This window comes from Fringilla coelebs (assembly GCF_963513975.1).
Source record: "Fringilla coelebs genome assembly, chromosome: 2".
Taxonomy (NCBI): domain Eukaryota; kingdom Metazoa; phylum Chordata; class Aves; order Passeriformes; family Fringillidae; genus Fringilla; species Fringilla coelebs.
This window is the reverse complement of record NC_140029.1, coordinates 10,894,120-10,913,378: the sequence shown is the minus strand read 5'-3', so window position 1 is coordinate 10,913,378 and position 19,259 is coordinate 10,894,120. Positions and strand designations below refer to the sequence as shown.

At 35.0% G+C, this 19,259-nt stretch overlaps 1 protein-coding gene across 5 annotated transcripts in view; it reads right to left on the bottom strand.

The window, feature by feature from the left end:
• DMD (dystrophin) overlaps nucleotides 1–19,259 on the bottom strand; it is a 972,793-nt gene that overhangs the window by 680,159 nt on the left and 273,375 nt on the right. For all 5 annotated transcript variants that reach the window (XM_084201221.1, XM_084201219.1, XM_084201223.1 and 2 more), the window contains exons 12-16: nucleotides 17,592–17,711; nucleotides 12,180–12,281; nucleotides 11,929–12,036; nucleotides 6,302–6,481; nucleotides 264–439 (exon numbers count right to left, since the gene is read on the bottom strand). In XM_084201221.1, coding sequence (XP_084057347.1) covers nucleotides 264–439; nucleotides 6,302–6,481; nucleotides 11,929–12,036; nucleotides 12,180–12,281; nucleotides 17,592–17,711 — 686 coding nt within the window. The remainder of the gene's footprint in view (nucleotides 1–263; nucleotides 440–6,301; nucleotides 6,482–11,928; nucleotides 12,037–12,179; nucleotides 12,282–17,591; nucleotides 17,712–19,259) is intronic.

Genomic DNA, 19,259 nt, shown 5'->3' with positions numbered 1-19,259 from the left:
GCCATACATAAGGACTTTAACTGATTATAATTACTGATGTAATCATTAATATTCTATACTGCTAAATAGGTGTTATAGAAGCAAAACATAATCCATAACTCATGCTGAGTAAAGATAATAATCAGCTGGTACCCTAGTAGAGAACAGAAATACAATTTTAAGCTCAAAATAGCATAGAGAAAAATACCGCAGTCAAATGACAATTTTTGCATTTTTGTCCAGACTCTATCAGTATTCTCTCTCTGTCTCATGATGATTCTCACCTCTTCCTAATTTCTGAATCCACAAGGAGTTGCCTTTTTTTGTGGGGTGGAGGTGGTGGGAGTTCCTCTTTAGCATGCTTAACCAGGATTTGCTCTCTTGTGGTCACCATAGTTACAGTTTCCATTACAGTTGTCTGTGTTAGTGATGTCTGAGTGGTAGTGACAGCCTGCGAAATCTGTGAGAAGCACAAAAACAGAGGTCATACATTATTTGAAAGACTTCAGTAAAGATTGTTTGGAGGAGCAATAGAAAATAATGAGAAACTGCTCTCATCTGATCATAGGCTGACCTTCAGGAAAAAACATTGTACGCAACTCAAGCTAGATTGTTTTATCTGACTCACGCTGTGTGAATAAGTTATCTGCAAAAGACAATATCAAAATCGGAAAGGATTCTAATGAACTTATAGCCCCTGGTAATCCATGCTGAATGAAGAAAAGAAATGAATGAAATTTTACAATGGGATCCAATGATAGAAAATAAATAAAATGTTACTATTACTAGATATTCATTTCAGACTGCCCCCCCATCTGAAAATTTGCTCCTTGAGAGCTGATAAAGGCATTAAAATGTAACTAATTACCAATTATTCATCTTATAATTTATAAAAATTCTCACATAGAATGTAATCCACCATATCATACTTGCATAAAAAGGCAGTTAACTTTCTGCCTGGAAATCTTAAAATAGAACACATACCTTAGAAGATAAATTAATTTTCATCAGTTTTATTCCATAATGAATAACCAATGTTTAGGGGTCACACCAGATACAAATATTCATGGTATGTAACACTACAAACACTACCTAATTCATTTAGCTTTGCTCTGGTAATATGAAAAAAACCTCCTTTGTATAGCTCAGCTGCATTAAAAAAAGAATGATCAGAAGTATTTTTTGTTCATAGTTGTTTGTACATTGCTTATGCATGTACTGCCCATTTGTACTTTTTCCATATAACATTTTCCAACTCAAATGTGAGCAGCTGCTCTTAAATCCCTTAACTCATGAGAAATAGGCACTCACATCTTTTTCTGATTCTGTCAGATGATGGCTCATTTGTCAAAATGCTCTAGTTACAGCTCCAATGACCACTTCACAGTTTAAGGGCAGTGAAATGGAAAATAAAAGAAAAAAATTATACCAGGAGAAGAAAAAGTTGTGCACCTGAAAAGCCCTGCATTTTGCTTTTGCTAATCTGCCATAATTAGAGTGCCCAATTCAACAATAGACATGCCTGTATCTAAAAGTCCATGAAACTATAAACCCGTACATAAATTAGCTATTACTTCTTGCATAATTATTCCTTATTGCATCAGAAACTCAGTAAGAGAATTGAGCCAGCTTAGTTATTGAGACAAGTGACTCTATAAACAATGAAGAGGTAACCAGGTCTAACTCCTTCTCCACAATGCTTCCCTGCATTGAAAAAGAAAAATAGAATGACAAGGAAAGGGAAACACTCTTAGCAAGCAGCCTCTTCCCAGCAGGCAATATCAGTAAAGCCAAGAAACCTGAAAAAATACCCCAACAAATTCTTGCCAACCTGGCTGAATTCTTCCCATTGTCTTCCACGAAAAAGTCTTCCTGTTCTTTGTCCAGGCTGACAGTGGAAGTGATGAGTGGGGAAGGCCTTTACCACTGTAAACTGGCAGTATTTCTTACACAGAGCAGTTAACCCAATGCTCTGCTTCCACCTCTAGAAACAGGCAGCTCTCTAGGTTTTAGAGCAGACTCTGGACTACTAAGAAGACTAAAAAATTTAGATTCAGAGCAGATTTTTTAAAAATACATGGATTAATTACTACAGTTAAATGAGCTGCTTGTGACCTGCAGGGATTTAGGTAACATATGAACTACAAAATTCATTGGAAAAGAAAAACATCCAGTTGACTTTTTAACCACTAAAATTTTATGTAGTAACACTCCTGTGAGTAACACTCACAGATATATTGATTTTGATACTTTCTTTTCTACAGAAATCATGACAATATTAAGTCAGTATTTCCATACATTTTTATTGAAACTCTCTACAGCATTCTTTTCCATTTTATTTTAATTAATTATAGGGCAGAAGGAAAAGCAAGTTAAAGCTTCTAATGTCTATGGTTCCATGGCATTTGAAGATAGAACCTGATGTCATCTCTCCCTGAGCTGACTATACGTTAAAATAGAAAGAGTTTCTTGCCTATTCTATAATTTTAGGTACAGTCTCTCGGTCTCTCATTCCTCTTCTAATAAAATTCGTATTACACTCTGTTTTATCCAAAAATCAATGATAGGATGATATTTCAGACACCCAGGGTCATATCCTGCCATGTTTTCATTTGCTAATCAATACCAGGGCAGAATTTCCAGCGAAGAAGGTGCAACACAGAACAAACCACAGCTAGGGCACTGCAGGAATCATCTGCAGCATAATACCAATTACAGGAGTAGCAGCTGCAATTGGAGATGGGGAATTGCCCTTCCAGACCTGGCAGTGCAATCACTGCTCAGAACAGTCAAGGCACAATGCTGGAGGGTGCAATGATTTGGATGGGAAAACAATAAAAAAGTATTTTTCATGCTTAATCAAAAGGAGTGGAGGTTAAAAGGTGCTTCAAAAGGAGAATGGAGATGTGAATTTGAAGTTCATAATTATTCTAATTATAGACAGGGTAAGACTAGAAGGTAGATTGCAACCTTATGTGCAAGATGAAGCGGGTTCACATTTAAACTGCATACGCTTGAATAGGAAAAGACAATCATTAACAATATAAGGAATAGCAAAAAAAGAAGCAACTTTTATTGGCTTAAGTGGTGGAAAAAAAATGAAGAAAAAAGAAAACAAACAAATAAAAAAACCCAACAAAGACCCCAAAGAACTAACCCCCTCCAAAAAAACAACAAACAAAAACAAAAGAAAGAAAAAAATAAACAACAACAATTAAAAATTCAAACACCTTTTAATCACCAAAGTAGTGTGCTTCATGTGTTATTCAAAGACAGTGCAAAAAAACCCCTAAATTTTCTTCATCCCTTTCAGTACCTGAATAGCAAATGTGATTCTGAGAAGGGGTAACATACACTAGGGCTTTAACCCACTACAAAATCATAAAGAAAGGGCTAAAGAGACTCACAAGGGTGCACATTAAAAGTCTTTCAAAACACAATGTTTGCCAGCAGTTTCACATCAAGCCCATCTTTGAAACATGTTAAAACTCATCTCTTTTCCTAGCAGACAAATTCAAATCTTTTTCATCATCGATAGGCAAACATATGTACAATGTGAGTATAGCACTTCAGTAGTTTTATGGCATTTTATTTCTCATTTATACAGCAGCCTTCCTTTAATGCCAACATTTATTACTGTCTTTGGAAGTGCCCTCTGTCCTGATAAACTCATAATTTTCCTTTACACTCACTTTTGGAGCTGTCATCTGTTCTTTGATGAAATTTATCTCTGTGAGTGGGGAAGTTCGGATGAGGAATGGTGTTTTCTTTAGTTTGGAAAGATTTTCAGTACAATTTAGTGGAGCATAATGAGCTCAGCAAAGCTGGGTTTAGAGTTTCTGGAAGCTCCATGTCTAGCCTAAACAAGCTGTCCTTGTCCTTGATTCCACTGTGTGGTCAGTGAAGGAAAGCTGACATTTTCATGATGAGAACAAACTGCTTTTTAGATTTCTCTCTCTCTCTCTCACACCCTTGCCATCCAGTCATTTGTAGCAGGAGCTTCAGCCATGTGTTCTGATTAGATGCTTGAATTCAAGAGCAATTAATTCAGCCAAATGTGGGAGAACTCACATTCTACTTTCTGCACTTTTCCTTTGGGATTTATAGCTACTTTATATGTCTAGTTGGAGAATCATCTTTGAACTGAGCCTGAGGTTGTCTCTTCCATTTAATTTCTTATTTTGTTAACAAGTTAATCATTTGGTGACACTTTATTAAGAGGGGAAATAACTAAGGACAAAAATGCAATTATGAGCGCCCTATGAAAAATATTAATCATAGAATCCTGTAGGTTGGAAAAGACATTTAAGATCATTGAGTTTAACTATTGACCTAGCTCTGCCAAGTCCACCACTTAACCATGTAAAGTTAATTTTGAAGGCAATATCTAAGCTTGATGAATAAAACATACACTTTCTGATAGTTTTTAGTGGAAGATATTCTATTTTTCACCCTCTTCAAAGTCTCCTCCTCCTCAGTTCATGACTAGAGAACATAATGACATCATGCATTTTTTCTCACAGTATAAACACATGAATAAGCTCTGTAATGAATACATGTAAAAAACCTCACTGAAATTATCTGCCCTGCCTAGACAGAAACTCATGGTGACAAGTGCACCATCAGGATTTCACAGAAAATATGTCTGAACAGTGTGACAGTGCCTCAGGAACAGATCCTACAGCCAGGTCTAACTGTGCAATGTTTCCAGAAGGTGAAGCAGTATTCCCATGGCAGCACATCACTCCTATCCCAAGCAGAGCAGCTTCTCCTTGGAGGAAGAGCTTATCCACTGAAACATTCTGCTGTGATAGGACAGCTGCACTGTGCTGGGAATCCAAAGCATCTCCCAGCTGTCCTGATCTCTGTTTACAGCCTTAGGATTGATCACTTCATTTTCTGTAATCTAAGTTCCATTTTCAAAACTAGTAACTGCATTTAGGAGCCATCACCAATCTGAGCAGGCCTTGAAGAATCTGGAGTGACTTACTAACTTCCTCAAGTTGTGTGACCCTAGCCATCCCAAATTTAAAAATGAATATCTGGAATTTTCCTCTGCTTTGAAACAGGTTTTCTACTCCAATTAAATCTTATTTGCAACTCCTAAATGCTGTGTACACAATATGGTTTTGCTTTCTAACTGAAATTGTGCCTTTCCACTATTTTCTTTACCTTACTTTCTCCCAAACTGATTTTTCCAACTTCAGCTGCTTTTTCTAAATATCACAGAGCAAGCTAAAATATTAAGGTATGAGTTGAAAGCAAGGTTGGTTAAGAGGGATTCAGATCACTACATGAAGTATAGTAGGTTTTCTTTAATAACCCAAACATAACTTGGTAGAGGTATTAGTAGAGAGCAACAAAAAAGGGCATCAGGCTCAAGGGAATTGAATGAAACTGACCAGAACTGCAAGAGACCCGTATGAACAGGACAGAGGTACCTGCTCTAACATTCTGCTCTGTGCTCTTTAATTAAAATGCCTTAATATTAATTTCCATGTTACCATTTTTAGTCATACAGTGACAGCTCAAAAAAACCCCAGTATTATTGAGAGAATGGAATGGAAAAAAGGGAGCTGGTTTGGGTTTAAATCCAGTAAGAAAGAGATGCTAAAAGATGTCTAGGCAAAATAAATGGATATGGGTTTGGCTACTACAACAGAGCACTGAACTTTATTACCTGGTTTAAAAACTCTATTTCTTTTTTTTATTATTATTTTTTAATATATTACAGTTAACATAAAGTGGTAAAAATAATAGCAGGTTATATTTTTTCATTGGATCTTTAGTTACAGGTATAGATTGATTTCTTTATTTTTCCAAAAAATTTCTCTTCTTGTAGCCTCTCTTTTTAATCTGTAAATCAGCATATCCCATACATAAGTAAAATAGCAATCAATAAGTAATTTTTCATATTGAAAAAAACCCAATTTCACTTAAACTAGCAGACAGTTCTTGCACTAATTTCAGACTACGTGCTATTTCAAAGATACAGCTATAAAAAAAGTGTGTTATTATATGTTAAAAATAAATTAACTGGAAAGGTATTTTCATTATGGTTTGTATCATCCCTGAAAACATAGTTAACAACCCAAGAAAGTAATCAACACTATAATTAGAGATTAAAAACTAAAGAGATGAATAAAATTCCAGAAAATTATATTATCATTATATTATGCTGTCTTAAAAATAAAATATGTCTTAAGCAATCATGCAGGAGAAATAATTAAAACAAGATGACAAACAGCAGCAAAAGTACTTCAAGCATTTGACTGTCAAAGGATCTGAGTGTCATAAACTGATAAAACTGTTTTTTACAAACCTGTTTAGAATTGCTCTCCACCTTCTGTGCAAGGCTTTCCCAGCGCTGAGCAAAATTTTCAAGACGACTTTCCAGCTTTTGAGCCACTGCTTTATTTTTCACAGCTACAAGGAGATCTTGGCTGAGCAACTTCAGCTTACTCATCATTTGCCTTTTCATTTCTAGATCTCCTTTTAGGATCTGTTAAACAAAGTAACAGAAGGAAGAACACACATTCATACAAAAAAAAAAAAAAGAAAAAAAACCAACAAAAAACAATCAAAACACCCCAAAAAAAGAAAAGCAACAAACTTCGAAGAAAAATCACAAGGAGAACATCAGAAAGAGCTGAAAATGGGTTAAGGGCTCCTATAATTCCATAATGTTGTTTCCATAAAAAGTGCTGGCAGAGCTTACATAGCAACATAACATGGCAGGTGGAGTAACTCCAAACCTCCAAACTTCACAGCAGGCTTCAGGTGATGACATGAAACAAAAAGCTAACAGTTGTGTAACAGGAATAACCATAAAACTGCACTCATGTTAACAACTATATCAACATGACAAACAATCTTTCTTTAAAGTGTCAATGTACTTTGTTATATATTGCATATTGAAAGAAAAGTTTCCTAGAAAAGTAATATTTCATCCCAAACCAGGATTAAAACATGCGAACAAAAAATCCCCAACCAACCAACCAAAAAAAAAAAAAAAAAAACAAAAACAAACCAATAAAAACAACCCCCCTCAACAAAGAACACAACCAAAAAACCAAAACACACTGCACCAAAGGACCTTGAAACTCCAGACATCCATACATGCCTGCCTATGAAACAGGCTATTCACAGATGCAAGGATCATCCACAGCTCCAGTTCTTACCTGGGTTTACTTTTTAAAGCCTTAACTGGTTTACTCCACTGATTTTCATTCCTTAAACATTTATTCTCTACAGCCTAATCCTGGTAACTATAGCCAAACTTTAAACTCTCTATGCAGTTGTGGATTGCATTCTAATCCCCAAGGCATGAAAAGGATAACCAAGCAAGTGGTTAGACAACAAAATCCAGTCTACATATACTTTCCTACAGCTATATAATCCAAAACTGTAATTAAAAATGCAACTTAGCAAAAGAAAGATTCATTGTCTTTGTAATCAGCACTCTTTCTAATCAGATTTGATTTGAAGCATCATAATTACTAAGGGTGGGTACAGTTATTATCAAAATTTAAATTGATGTATCCCTGAGAAGGTGAAGCTAACTTCATATTGAAGAATTTCTTTTCAGAGTAGTAGGAGACCTAACAGATGGAGGAAAGTAGACGCAAACCAGTTTAGCATGTTAAATTTCAAGCACTGCTATATTTGACCTTTTTTTACGCCTACAGCGTCAGAAAAAGATCATATGGAAGCCACCCTACGCTGAGTGGAATAATGAAAAATTATATCCTGTGAAACATCAGTTAGTTCTGAGGAGCAATGTCTGATTTCCAATCACCCTGGCACACAACAGCTGTATAACACACCCATGAGCTCAGCATCAACCCAAGACACCAGGAGCACAAGCAGGAAGTGAAACACTACAAAAAAAAGGATGCTAAAAATTTCTTTTAAAGATATTTCTCACTGCAAATTAATATGCTTTTGTGACAGCTACAGTCAGTCTGGAAAACTATACTGGGAGATTCTGTTTTCACATTTCTTCATTAAAAACCTGTCAATGTGCCGCAATGGCCAAAAATATGCTCTGTTTTTTTTTCCAGTACAATAATAGATCTAAAATAATAATAGTAACTATGAAATATTATCATTTGGAAGACAAGACATGGTAGTTTGCTTAATGAAATTAATTATCAAATATATCAGTCATAACTTCTGCCAAGTACATATTATAAACCCTGATATTGGAACACTAAAAAGGGATTTCTTTATTTTTGGTAATGTGATTCTATTTTGGGAGTTTAAGTTTTTACGTCTTGCTTTTTTCTTTTCCTTAAAGATCAGAAACTTACTTTGCTTACTGTAAGAGTCTAACCAGCTACACCCACTGTAAAGTTAATTTTTGGCTGCAAAGAAATTTATTCCAGTCAAAAACATTGTAATATCTAACTTATTTTCTATATGGAAAAAAACCCCAAAAATGTTGGGTGAAGCAAGAAAATATTAATTCTATAATAATGAAATATATACTATAAATATATAGAGGTAGATCTTGTATATTTGTATACCTTTTCAAGAGCTCTCATTATTTGTAACACAAAAAAAAAACCAAAAAAACCCTTCATTTTACAGACTACAGAATGTAGGCCTAAGGCATGAGAAAGAATCTATCAAGTCTGTGCTATACATGGCACCAAAATATCACCTCAGTCCTACATTCTCAGCGCATCACAACTTCCAGCTATTCCATGTTCTTTTTCACCCTACACCTTATGTAAGAATTAAAGAGTCAATTATAGAGTCAGTGAATAAATGGTAGGTGGAAAATTTAAAAATCAAAACAAAACACAAAAAGCCCAGTTGTTTTAAGGAATTATTTTAAGAACTGGAGGGACAACCTGCTGAACAGTTTTTCTGACCTTTAAACTTGGAAGTCCCAGAAGAGAGCTGACAACAAAGATAAATTTTCACATACAATTCTGAATAAGTCCTTTGAAATAAACTGCAGTCTTTGGAGGACCCCACACCAGAAAAGGAAGGTGTGCTCTGAAGGAAATTGTGACCCTGTGGAGTGCCCACACTGGTGCAGGCTCCGGTCTGTGGACATTAATGTGATATAAAAGTCAAGGTTTTTTCCTACTGTGAACTGCATCTCAACAGACCTGTTTCATATAAATCCCTTTAAAATGCTTAGGGCCTTGTAGGAAGGTTGTAGAATTTCAAATCAACAGTCACAATGCTAAATGGTTCAAAAAATTACCTTCAGAAATTTCCTTCCAGTTAATGAGACTGGCTAAAGAACACAACCATGATCTGGCAAAATCCTGCAGATAAGTGAGGCAGAAACATAGGCTGGAAGCTCTTATGCCATATTACAAGATCAAACCCAATATTCTTAAGGCCTAACAGGAACAACTAATGCTGTAATATTTTGCTGGAATGACTGGACAGCTGAGGGATCGAGATACATTGTTAAGAATATAAATGTCTTTATTCTAAGTGAAAAGTTACATTTTTATTCTCTCACAGACTTGCTTTTACAATTCAGACCTAATGATAAGAGTGATCCTTGGTGACAGCTTCTCCTCTGCTACATTCAAACACATGTCAAAATAAAATAGACCAAAAGACAGGCACAACATGTCAGGGTCAGGAAAGCATCATCCCATTTTTCCCTATTTCTAAAAGCCAGTCCAAGAGGAGAACATATTCCCTTCAAAAAAAAACCATCATGTGGCTGATATACTAATACAAATTCCTGAAGGTTCAGACAAGATTAAAACAGTAAATTGCCATACACAAAACTTCTAGCAATTTGCCATTGTGTGAGTGTAAAAACACATACTCAGTGGAATTTGGAAACGACTGCTACTGGGTCTAAAACCTGAGAGGGGAATTCCAGAAGTAAAAGCTGCTGTTCTGCTGCAAATCACTAAAGAGGCAGTTTTCTTCTAACATACCACCAATATTTATTGTATCTAAACTATTGCATTATGAATCATGTTTCTAAAAAGATCAAAGTTATTTATGTGTAAAAAGGAGTAAGGTGCAATTAATAAACCCCACCTGTTCTTTTAAGGATGACATGATTCTTGTTGAGGTTCAGGGCTATGGACAAATCATTTTATTTACTATTTTATGTTCACTCAGTTTCCTGACAGACCACAATTATTTCATGACAATAATGCTTACCATTTAAACTCATGGTATATTTTAAAATAATTTTGACTTCATAAGAGTTTATTAGGGAAACATGAAAATACTACAGAAGTGTTTCCTTCTTAACATCATATTTTCAAGCACCTCTGAAAGGTACCCAAACTGGCCCTATCCTTAACACTTGCAAACCCTTAACAGTCTGCTACTTCACAATTTCACCCTCTCTACCTATGTCCTCTAGCAACCTTCTGAAATCTAAAAGTATACATTTTTTGAACAAATTTGAATTTTTTGTAATACATTTTTCTTCATGAAGATACTCTAAAGCATCTAGAGTTTTCTCTAATCCATTATGTGTTAAAAGCCTGGCTTGAAGTCAGCTTCAAGACTGCTCACACGTTAGATTGCTAGAATTTCCAAGTATATAAACTGAGACAATACATGTTTTCCTTCCTTTACAAAGAAGCTTACTTAATCCTAAGAAATCTTTAACCAAAATCCAAGTCTGTACTTCTAAATGCATATTTTTATACCCCTAAAGTGTTGCAGAAAGAAAAAGAAGGAGAGGAAAAATAAAAAAAAAACCACCTATGTAGCAGTGTAATAATTAGTGTCTAAAGATTATGCTAAAAATCAATCTTTTGGTTCTTAAATTAACTACTGAGTCATTCTATGAATCAAAGGAACATCTACCAGCAATTCTGGATCAGCTACAATGGAATTAAACAATTAGTCTGTGAGTTCATTTTTTCTAAGCTTTATACATTTGTTTATGTAAGGAAAAAATGAAGTAAATTGCAGAAGCATCACAGTTACTCAAACCTCATAAACATCATGGCATTTCTATCAACCCAGAGTCTGAATGCTTCTACTTTTCATACAGAATGATTAGAAGGAAATAAATCCTAAATTAATTTTTAAAAATGTAAGGCCGAGCCTTAGAGATATATAGCCAAGATACGTATATCCAGTAAAAAATATTTAATTAACAATATATAATTTATTGATATTTCATATTTATTACTTAATAATTAATAAAAGCTAATTAATAATAGAGAAATATTCACGTCTGAAAAGATCAGCAGGCTTTTTTTCTTCTAATAAAGCAATAATTCACCTGTTTTAACCAAAGTATGGACACGAGTGTTTTCTTTCCCCTAAATGCTAGGCAGTCATCATTACAGAAATAGCACATGGAGTATTATTTTCTTTACAGAGGTTCTACTGCTGAAAAGACATTGGCAAGTCTAGGCTGCCACAAGTTTTTCACCTCTGCTTTCCCTCCATAATGACCACGCATGGTTGAGAATTTGCTGTAGAGTGAGGTGGAGGATGTGTTGAAAAGGGTACATTTTGTGCATGCAACTCCATTTCTTATGCTGAGGTACAGTTGTAAAGTAACACTAATTTCAACTTTTCATAACTTCTGAGCCTTCAGCTTTTTCAAGTTCAGGAATGTATGACAGGGTTTGCTGAAGGATAACTTATTCATATGCAAATTCCTTTGCACATATGTATATACAGCCTCACACAATATATACACCAACAGTATCAACAAAGAAACTTTCACTGCTAAAGTATACATATCTTTAATACAGCAAAATGCTATTTTACTTCATGACATTTTGACCAAGGATACCACCAAGAAAATCATCTCTATCTATTGGTTCCTTTATCAGCAAGGCTAAGGACCAACCTCTTCCATCACAGGAGGCAAAGCCCACTCCCAAAGTATGAAATCGTATGGTCTGAGAGTGGGGTAAAGCCATGTGCATGCAGACTCGGATTAAGGAAGCTGAACATAAAAACAGAAGATTTAAAAATACATACAGCCAATTTGCTTAGATTGGTCAGCATTTCATTCTGATCTCCAAAGCCAGTTGTATGAATTTTGCTCACAGCATCCTCTTTCTCAGTAAGCCATGCGTCAAAAAGGCACTGAAATAAAATTGGAAAGAAAAAGCTTCAGTCAGGCCTTTCCTATATACATATATATTTTAAAAAATATAAATTATTATATTTCCTCTAATGTTTTGAAGAACATTCCAATTAAAAAAATTAACTTAAAAAAAGCTATTCACCTGCTCTTCTGCAAAATGCTGCCATTTACGAAGAATATCTTGCAGAAGGACCCATCGTTCTTCTGTCCATCTGCAGATGGCTGCCCACCGTTTTCCAAAGTGCTGGAGAGAAAGAAACACAAAAGTCTGTTTAGCATTTGTTTACTTTTTTCTTCCTTAACAAGAAAAGCTGTTTTCCCAATGGCATTACAAATTTTTTATGGAAATAGTTTCCTTATTCACTTTTTTCTCAGGCATTTGCTCTTAAAATATGTTGCACATCACACTGAAATGGATTTTAGGCTCATCTGAAATAAAATCAAAATGGAGAAAATAGGGAAAGCAATAGATCTAAACACTGAATATTTTAATATTAATCTACAGATAGTTTTCTTGCAAGTCCCTACTACTACACTTTGAAAAACTCACTCTATTTAAAAACTTTAAGATGCCCAAAACAGAACTACTTGAAACATAAACACAATGGGCAAAGATGTGGCCAAAGCAAAAAAAAAAATATTGGTTTTTAAGTTTCATCATTTGTACAGCTGGTCAAAGCACTTACCTCTTTTAAAATATTGTAGTGTAAAAAACCCCACACGTATAAACTCCCAAATCAGCCCAAATCCCACTGAGGTTTCCCAGGTATTTGTACCATTTGCTACTATGTATGTATTTACATTACAAAAACCACCAACCATCTTCTTCTCCCTTATTTTAGCTGATGATAGAAAACTTTTATTGCAATGATTTATAGTGACTTAATTACCCCTGGACATCAAATGCAAATTATTTAGCTGCTCCCAAATTAAAAAAAAAAAGTCTTATAAAAACCTGAAAGATACTCTATATTACTGCATTCTTATTTTTTCACCCACTTAAAAGCAAATCCTGACAAAAAGATAATAGTTTCTTCCTTTTTTCATATTTAGTTATTTACTTCATTACTCTTATGGATCCCTAATAATTTGAGATATTATATAATGCTATATTTTTTGTATTTACATATTCCTCATAGAGATCACAATTTAATGTTAACAAAAATGAGGCAACCTTTCTTTTTTTCACCCTCAATAATTTGACAAGATCTTTTATTTTAATAAAGTTAGCAAAATGACTGAGTAACTGCGCTGATAGAAGTGCTGATTCTGTGACCAACCTTAAATGTAGTTATTTCTCATGAGAGGCCATAACAACCATACACTGTTTGGTTGAGTTAAGACATGAAGTTTCAAGTTTAAAATATCATGTCAAGACTGTCAGTTATAAAGCAGTTATTATAGCAAATCACATGGTGCTCAACTTAAACTCTCTATTCACACCAAGCAGTAGCCTGTTACTGCTGCCCACAAACTCAGACTGCTCCAAGTGTTCCTAACATCCAAACAAAATTTCAGAGAAATTGATTGAATCCACACTAACAAGTAAAATGCCCTCCTGTAAAAAAAAAAAAAAAAAAACAACAGAAAAGCCTTTACTTGCAGCCCTAACACAAATTTTTAGAGAAATCTGCATACAAAAGAAGATATTTTTGTCTTTTTTCTTCTCAGAGGACACTGAAAGAATATTTTATATGACTATCAAAAGCAGAAGTGGAAATATTTGAGTCTGCTAAAAGGTCAAAGTAAAGGAAGCACAAGAACAGAAGAAAATGAGTAAAACATAACTCTTGGGAACTCTGGAATAAAATCATGTACTGCAAGCCTGCAACTAACAGAACTTATTTGACAAATGTTTTCCTAATCAGGTATTACTATCTACTTTTTTAAATAATGAGAAAAGGTGGAAAATGGTTTTGCCTATATCCAAATTTGATTGTTTACAACTGAATATTTAGCCTATTCACAGATTTTCTACCAAACAACGTAAAGTTTTGTGTACAGTCCTCAAGTGCTCAACCTTTCATGCAGCAGAACACAGAGTGGGAGAAACAAACAGGAGGAACTGGAAGCATTAGTCAGGTCCCACAGCTGTGATGTTAATGAGACTTGGTGGAATGAGTCCCATGGTTGGAAATCTGTGATGGAGAACTCCAGGCTGCTCAGGATGTAAACTATTCTTCAGGGAATTAGCAGAAGTTTCTAGATCAGCAACCCTTTTCCTTATGGGAGTTTTCAACTTCCCAGGCATCAACCAGGAATACCATACTGTTGTGATGAGCAGGTCTTAGAAATTCCTGAAGTCTGTAACTGCCTTTCATAAGTGCTCAGTGAGTCAACTGAAATAGTCTATTCATTCTTTAACATTCCTCACTTATTTGGATGTATTTTTACAAGAACAGCCCATAATTCATCTTCAATCAACGGACAGTACCCTGAATAACATGAACATACAATCCTGGAAAATACACTCTCAGGTCCTCTTCCCCAGCAGAGGAATAAGCCATCAAGTAGTATTTGACACACTTTATACAGATTTCTTTCTAGCACAGACCCTGACCCTTGAAGCCTGGGGAAGCCTCTAATTTGAGCTAGCCCACAAGAGTCCGTAAGAGACCTGTTATCTGCTGGGTATAATTATTGAAAAAAAAAAAATCTCCCTGCTTTCATGGTTTCTGTATGTTATCCAGCCATTTCTCTGGGCTGGAGATAATTTCCCCCATTTTTCCTGTAGAAAGGAGTCAAACTACAGCAAGAGCTATGCTACTAAAGTGGTTTGATTTTGCAGCACTAAATATAGATTTGAGCCTTATTCCACAGCTGCCTTAGCAAATCTAAGGATTGGCTTTAATTGGGGTCTTGGAGTTTTAAGTCTAAATAGTGGGTTCTCAGTAGCAGCATAAACAGAGCCTCTCAATATGTCACACACTGCTATGTTAAGTATGCAAAGTAATGTAAAATTAGTTTTAATATTCACACTCACCCAGTCGAGCTGTAATCTCTCAAAGTACATTAGAGGGACAGCTGTTTCTAAGAAAAGCCCTGAAATTGTGTTTAGCTTTAGTTTTCCAAGCAAGGGTGAATTTTCAATTAATAATTTGATTCAGGGGACTTTTGGCTTCTATGCCATTGTTTGCCTCTAAAATAGATATGTTTTTACACAGGCAATAAAACTCAAAAAATTTACTGTTGAAAAGTAAGAACTGTTGAAAGAAATTAACTTTACTGTTAATTTAAAATGAGCATAGATTCTTGTCAACCTTCTTGAAACATCTCAAAAAGTTCATTTGAGGCTTTAAAAAATTGTCTGATACAATCATTTGAAAAAAATACACATTATATACATAGATATTTATATGTATGAAAATATTTCAGGAATCACCACCTCAAAAAGAAATGCAAAACTGAATTGCACCTTCTTGGAAAATGCATCTTTGACTATTACACGGAAATAAATGCTCATTTTCTTCCTAATCTGATCCTGACCAGCACCTCAGTGAGCCAGTCTTATTAAGCTCTTTTGTCTGCCAGTTCATGCTCTTGTTTTGTTCTACTTTTAGAAGTCAGACTGACAGATACATAATCAAGCTTGGAACTTTTCTCCATTGTGCTTTTTGTGAAATGCTCTAATGGTTGTGCCTGTCAACACATTTTATCTCCTGTGCTTATATTCAGACTTCAAGTGATACAGGAAAAAAAAATTCCAAACAGTTCCTGTACACAAAAAAGAGGTGTAACATTTCACAGGAGGTGCAACAGGTGGACTGTGGTAACTCTGTTCTCCTGGGCATTAAAGTATAAAAGTTTCCACACCTCCCTAACATTCTAAACCCTGTAGGTTTATATCTGTACTTGGGTTTTATTAGCATCTGTAATATTGCTACATATTTTTTGACTTCCACAGCAATGGAATTATGTTTTCCCTCAGATTCTTCTGTAATAAATTATGAATAAAGGACATAACAGAAGAACAAATGTTCTGTTCCACAGCACCCCATGCTCTGCTCAGAGAGCCCGTGCTGCAGGGTGAGGGGAATCAGCAATTGTCTTTCTAGCATCTTTCAAGGAATGTACTTTTGCCAAGACAGTAATAATTGGTGTTTTCTGCACTAGTATAGTTGCAAATTGTCTATTTCCACTGTATTTACATTAATTATTCATGATGTTTCTTTAAGGTATTGCAGTATTGTCTGAATTCTACTCCATGCTTTATTGCAATATGGATCAGCCACAGATGTTGCATAGGATACTAATGGTACCTTTCCAACAAATGTAATAATATGGATGAAGCTCTGCCACCTTTATCCTTCTTTCTGAAGATGTGAAATTAGATTTTCTAACAATCCATCAACCTTTCATTTGATTTTCACACTATTAAAAACTCAATTCTACATCTTCTTACTCATGAAGTTCCATAAATATCAAATACTGTTAATTATTTTCTCTCTTCTTCCATTCAAAATATTTTACAAGTTTAGTTTTGCTTCAGGAACCATGTTCTTGCTAGGGATCTGCTTTATTCCAGTGAACAGTTCCCAGGAGCTGTCTGGCAAGATATTCTGGAAGGTGAAGATTATTTTGGGCAGGTGCAACACAGTTCTGACAATTAAGATGAAGTCAAAAGAAATTAATGATTATGGATCAGTAGAGGCTGTATTGTTATCTTGACTGGTTGTGCTACTACTGTACTGTGCAGTACAGAAAACTCAGAATTGCATTTGAAGTGGCAGAGCTCAGCATCTTAGTGAAACCTACTCTAAATTGCAAGTACTGATTTGCTGGTATTGGTACCTAAATTAGCTACATTCAAGACAGCACAGAGCTATCTGTGCTACAGCTATACCTGCTGGAATGTAGATTGCTTCTCTAGAGAAACCTAGGGTGTTAATGATTTAGAACCCACAAAAACTTATTTTCTTAGGTAATAAAGCAAAATTTAAAAAAACCTGTTTCTTCTTCCTGAAAGAGCAAATAGAAAGAATCTTGGTTGTAATATTGCAATTCCTCTTGAGCTGTGTCCCCAGAGACCTGACCACCAACACAAGAAAACGCTCCTTCAATGTATCTCAACATTAATTACCAACTTTCATTTATCCAATTTCATTCAGAAGTTACAGTAAGAGCATTAGAATATAAATAATACAGCAACAGAAACTTTTTAAAGACACAAGTGAAATAGTGGATTTTTATTATGAGCAAGTTAATATTTGAAAAACTTTTAGAATATCTTGGCTGCTAGCTCTATCACACATGTATCTCCAATGTGTCATTCTTTTAAAGATACTCAAATGATTGTATTTAGAAAATACAATTAAGTGATTCTTCCCTTTATTTCCTAAGAAACACGGCCATGAGAAAACAATGGGAAATAAATTCTGACTTTCCCCTCAAAAGTGCTTTCGAAAAATACAGAATAATCTTAATATTTCTCTATAAACATTATTTGTCTACAAATTATGATCCCGTAGATCATGAACATATTCATTATCTGTTTTTTCTTATTAAAATTTTCTATTTCAATTTTTTGAGACCAGCATTGCCATATAGTTCTTACCTGAAGCTGCTCTTCCAGTGCAGCAGTAGCTCTGTCGCCACTGTTTTCATCTACCACCACTACCATATGGGTTAGGGAATTCACCTTGACTTGCTCCTGCTCCAGATCTTCTTGAAATGCCTATAATGAAAGGATATATGCTAGAGAATGTGTTCCAAAGTAAAAAAATAAACCAAACAAAAAACCAAAAAAAGTGTACCATTGACTGATTAGCTTGCATAAATGTCTATGAGAACTCAAGAGCTTAGTTAATCACAAGTCCTAACTGTTATACAATATTCCAGACTGAAAATTTTGCTTGAGAAATAATTTGTTGTTTATGTAGCTGATGTACAGATAGTCACATAATACATATAAATACCAATAGCCTGCAGATTTTAAATAGCCACTGAATTAAATTTTGTATTTCATATTAATGTAAGAATATTTTTTTTTCAATATTGTAATAATATAAAAAAATCACATAGATTAAACAAGCACATGCTAACTTCAATTTGGCATGGTACAACATTACTCATGTAGGAGAAAACTGCTCAGGAGGTGACCCACCATTAGGAAACTCATGCAGCAACCTACTTTCACTCACTGCAGAAACCAGGAAACTAACAAGAAACAAAGGCATTTCATGATTTCTGCATGTCTGATAAAAAAATTGCTTGCCTTTTTTTTTTTTTTTTTCCCCTTCACTTGCCATGAAAGATGGAACCCCTCCTTTGCTACAGCTAACAAAATCACAACCAGCTCTGGCACCAGAGAACTGAGCAGCCAGACCTGTTTTCTCCTTCCCTTGCTCTGGCGCAGCAAGAAGATGCACAACAAAAATGGAAGGAGCTAAAGTGGTGTTGGTAAGGAAAATTTAAACCACAGAGAAGACCTCAACCACTCCCCTGAAAAAAAAAAAAAAAGAAAACCCAAGGTAGCCAGGACTCCATCTTGCCTGACACACTTTTTAGATGTCTCTAACTTGTTTCAAACCAACAAAATAATTAGGGAAACCAAAGTCCTGGATTATTTTCTCATTACTTCAGCTGAGTGTGTTCTAGGGATTAATGCATTTATAGTGGGATAGTTACAGCCTGAAAAATAGCATGGCCTTGTCACAAGAGAAACCTTGACTGTGCTGCCTACTATGCTGAATTTCACAATGTTGTGGTTTTCTGCTGCTTTTTCAAGTGGAGTAACTCATGTATGAGGTCTTTGCTGAACATAAGCTCATGCATTCTAAAACTCTTTTAAAATCATGTTACTTTTATTAAAAAATATTTAAAAAAATAAAACCCAAAACATAATGTGGGTATAAGCAATAGGAAAGGAACTCACAGACTACTTTATTTTTAGGGTATAAATATCTTACTACCCATTTCAGAGTTAATTTCTTTCATGGGCATATTGAGACAATATAAGAATCCTCCTTTTTCTGACTTTCATGCCTGTGAGTACCATTTGCTTCAGAGAGCTAGACTATAAAACAATTCTCAAGGACTGTGAAGTATACTAAATTGTTAGACTCATCCCTGGAATTTACACTTCTCAACATTTTATGATGTAGCACTTGAGAGGGAAGAGGAGGCAGAGCAGTCATGGCTTAGTGTGTATAATACAGCTCACTTCCCCCACATATAACCCCCTCTTTAAGCCATACGAAACAAATTCATTGCTCCCTAAGTC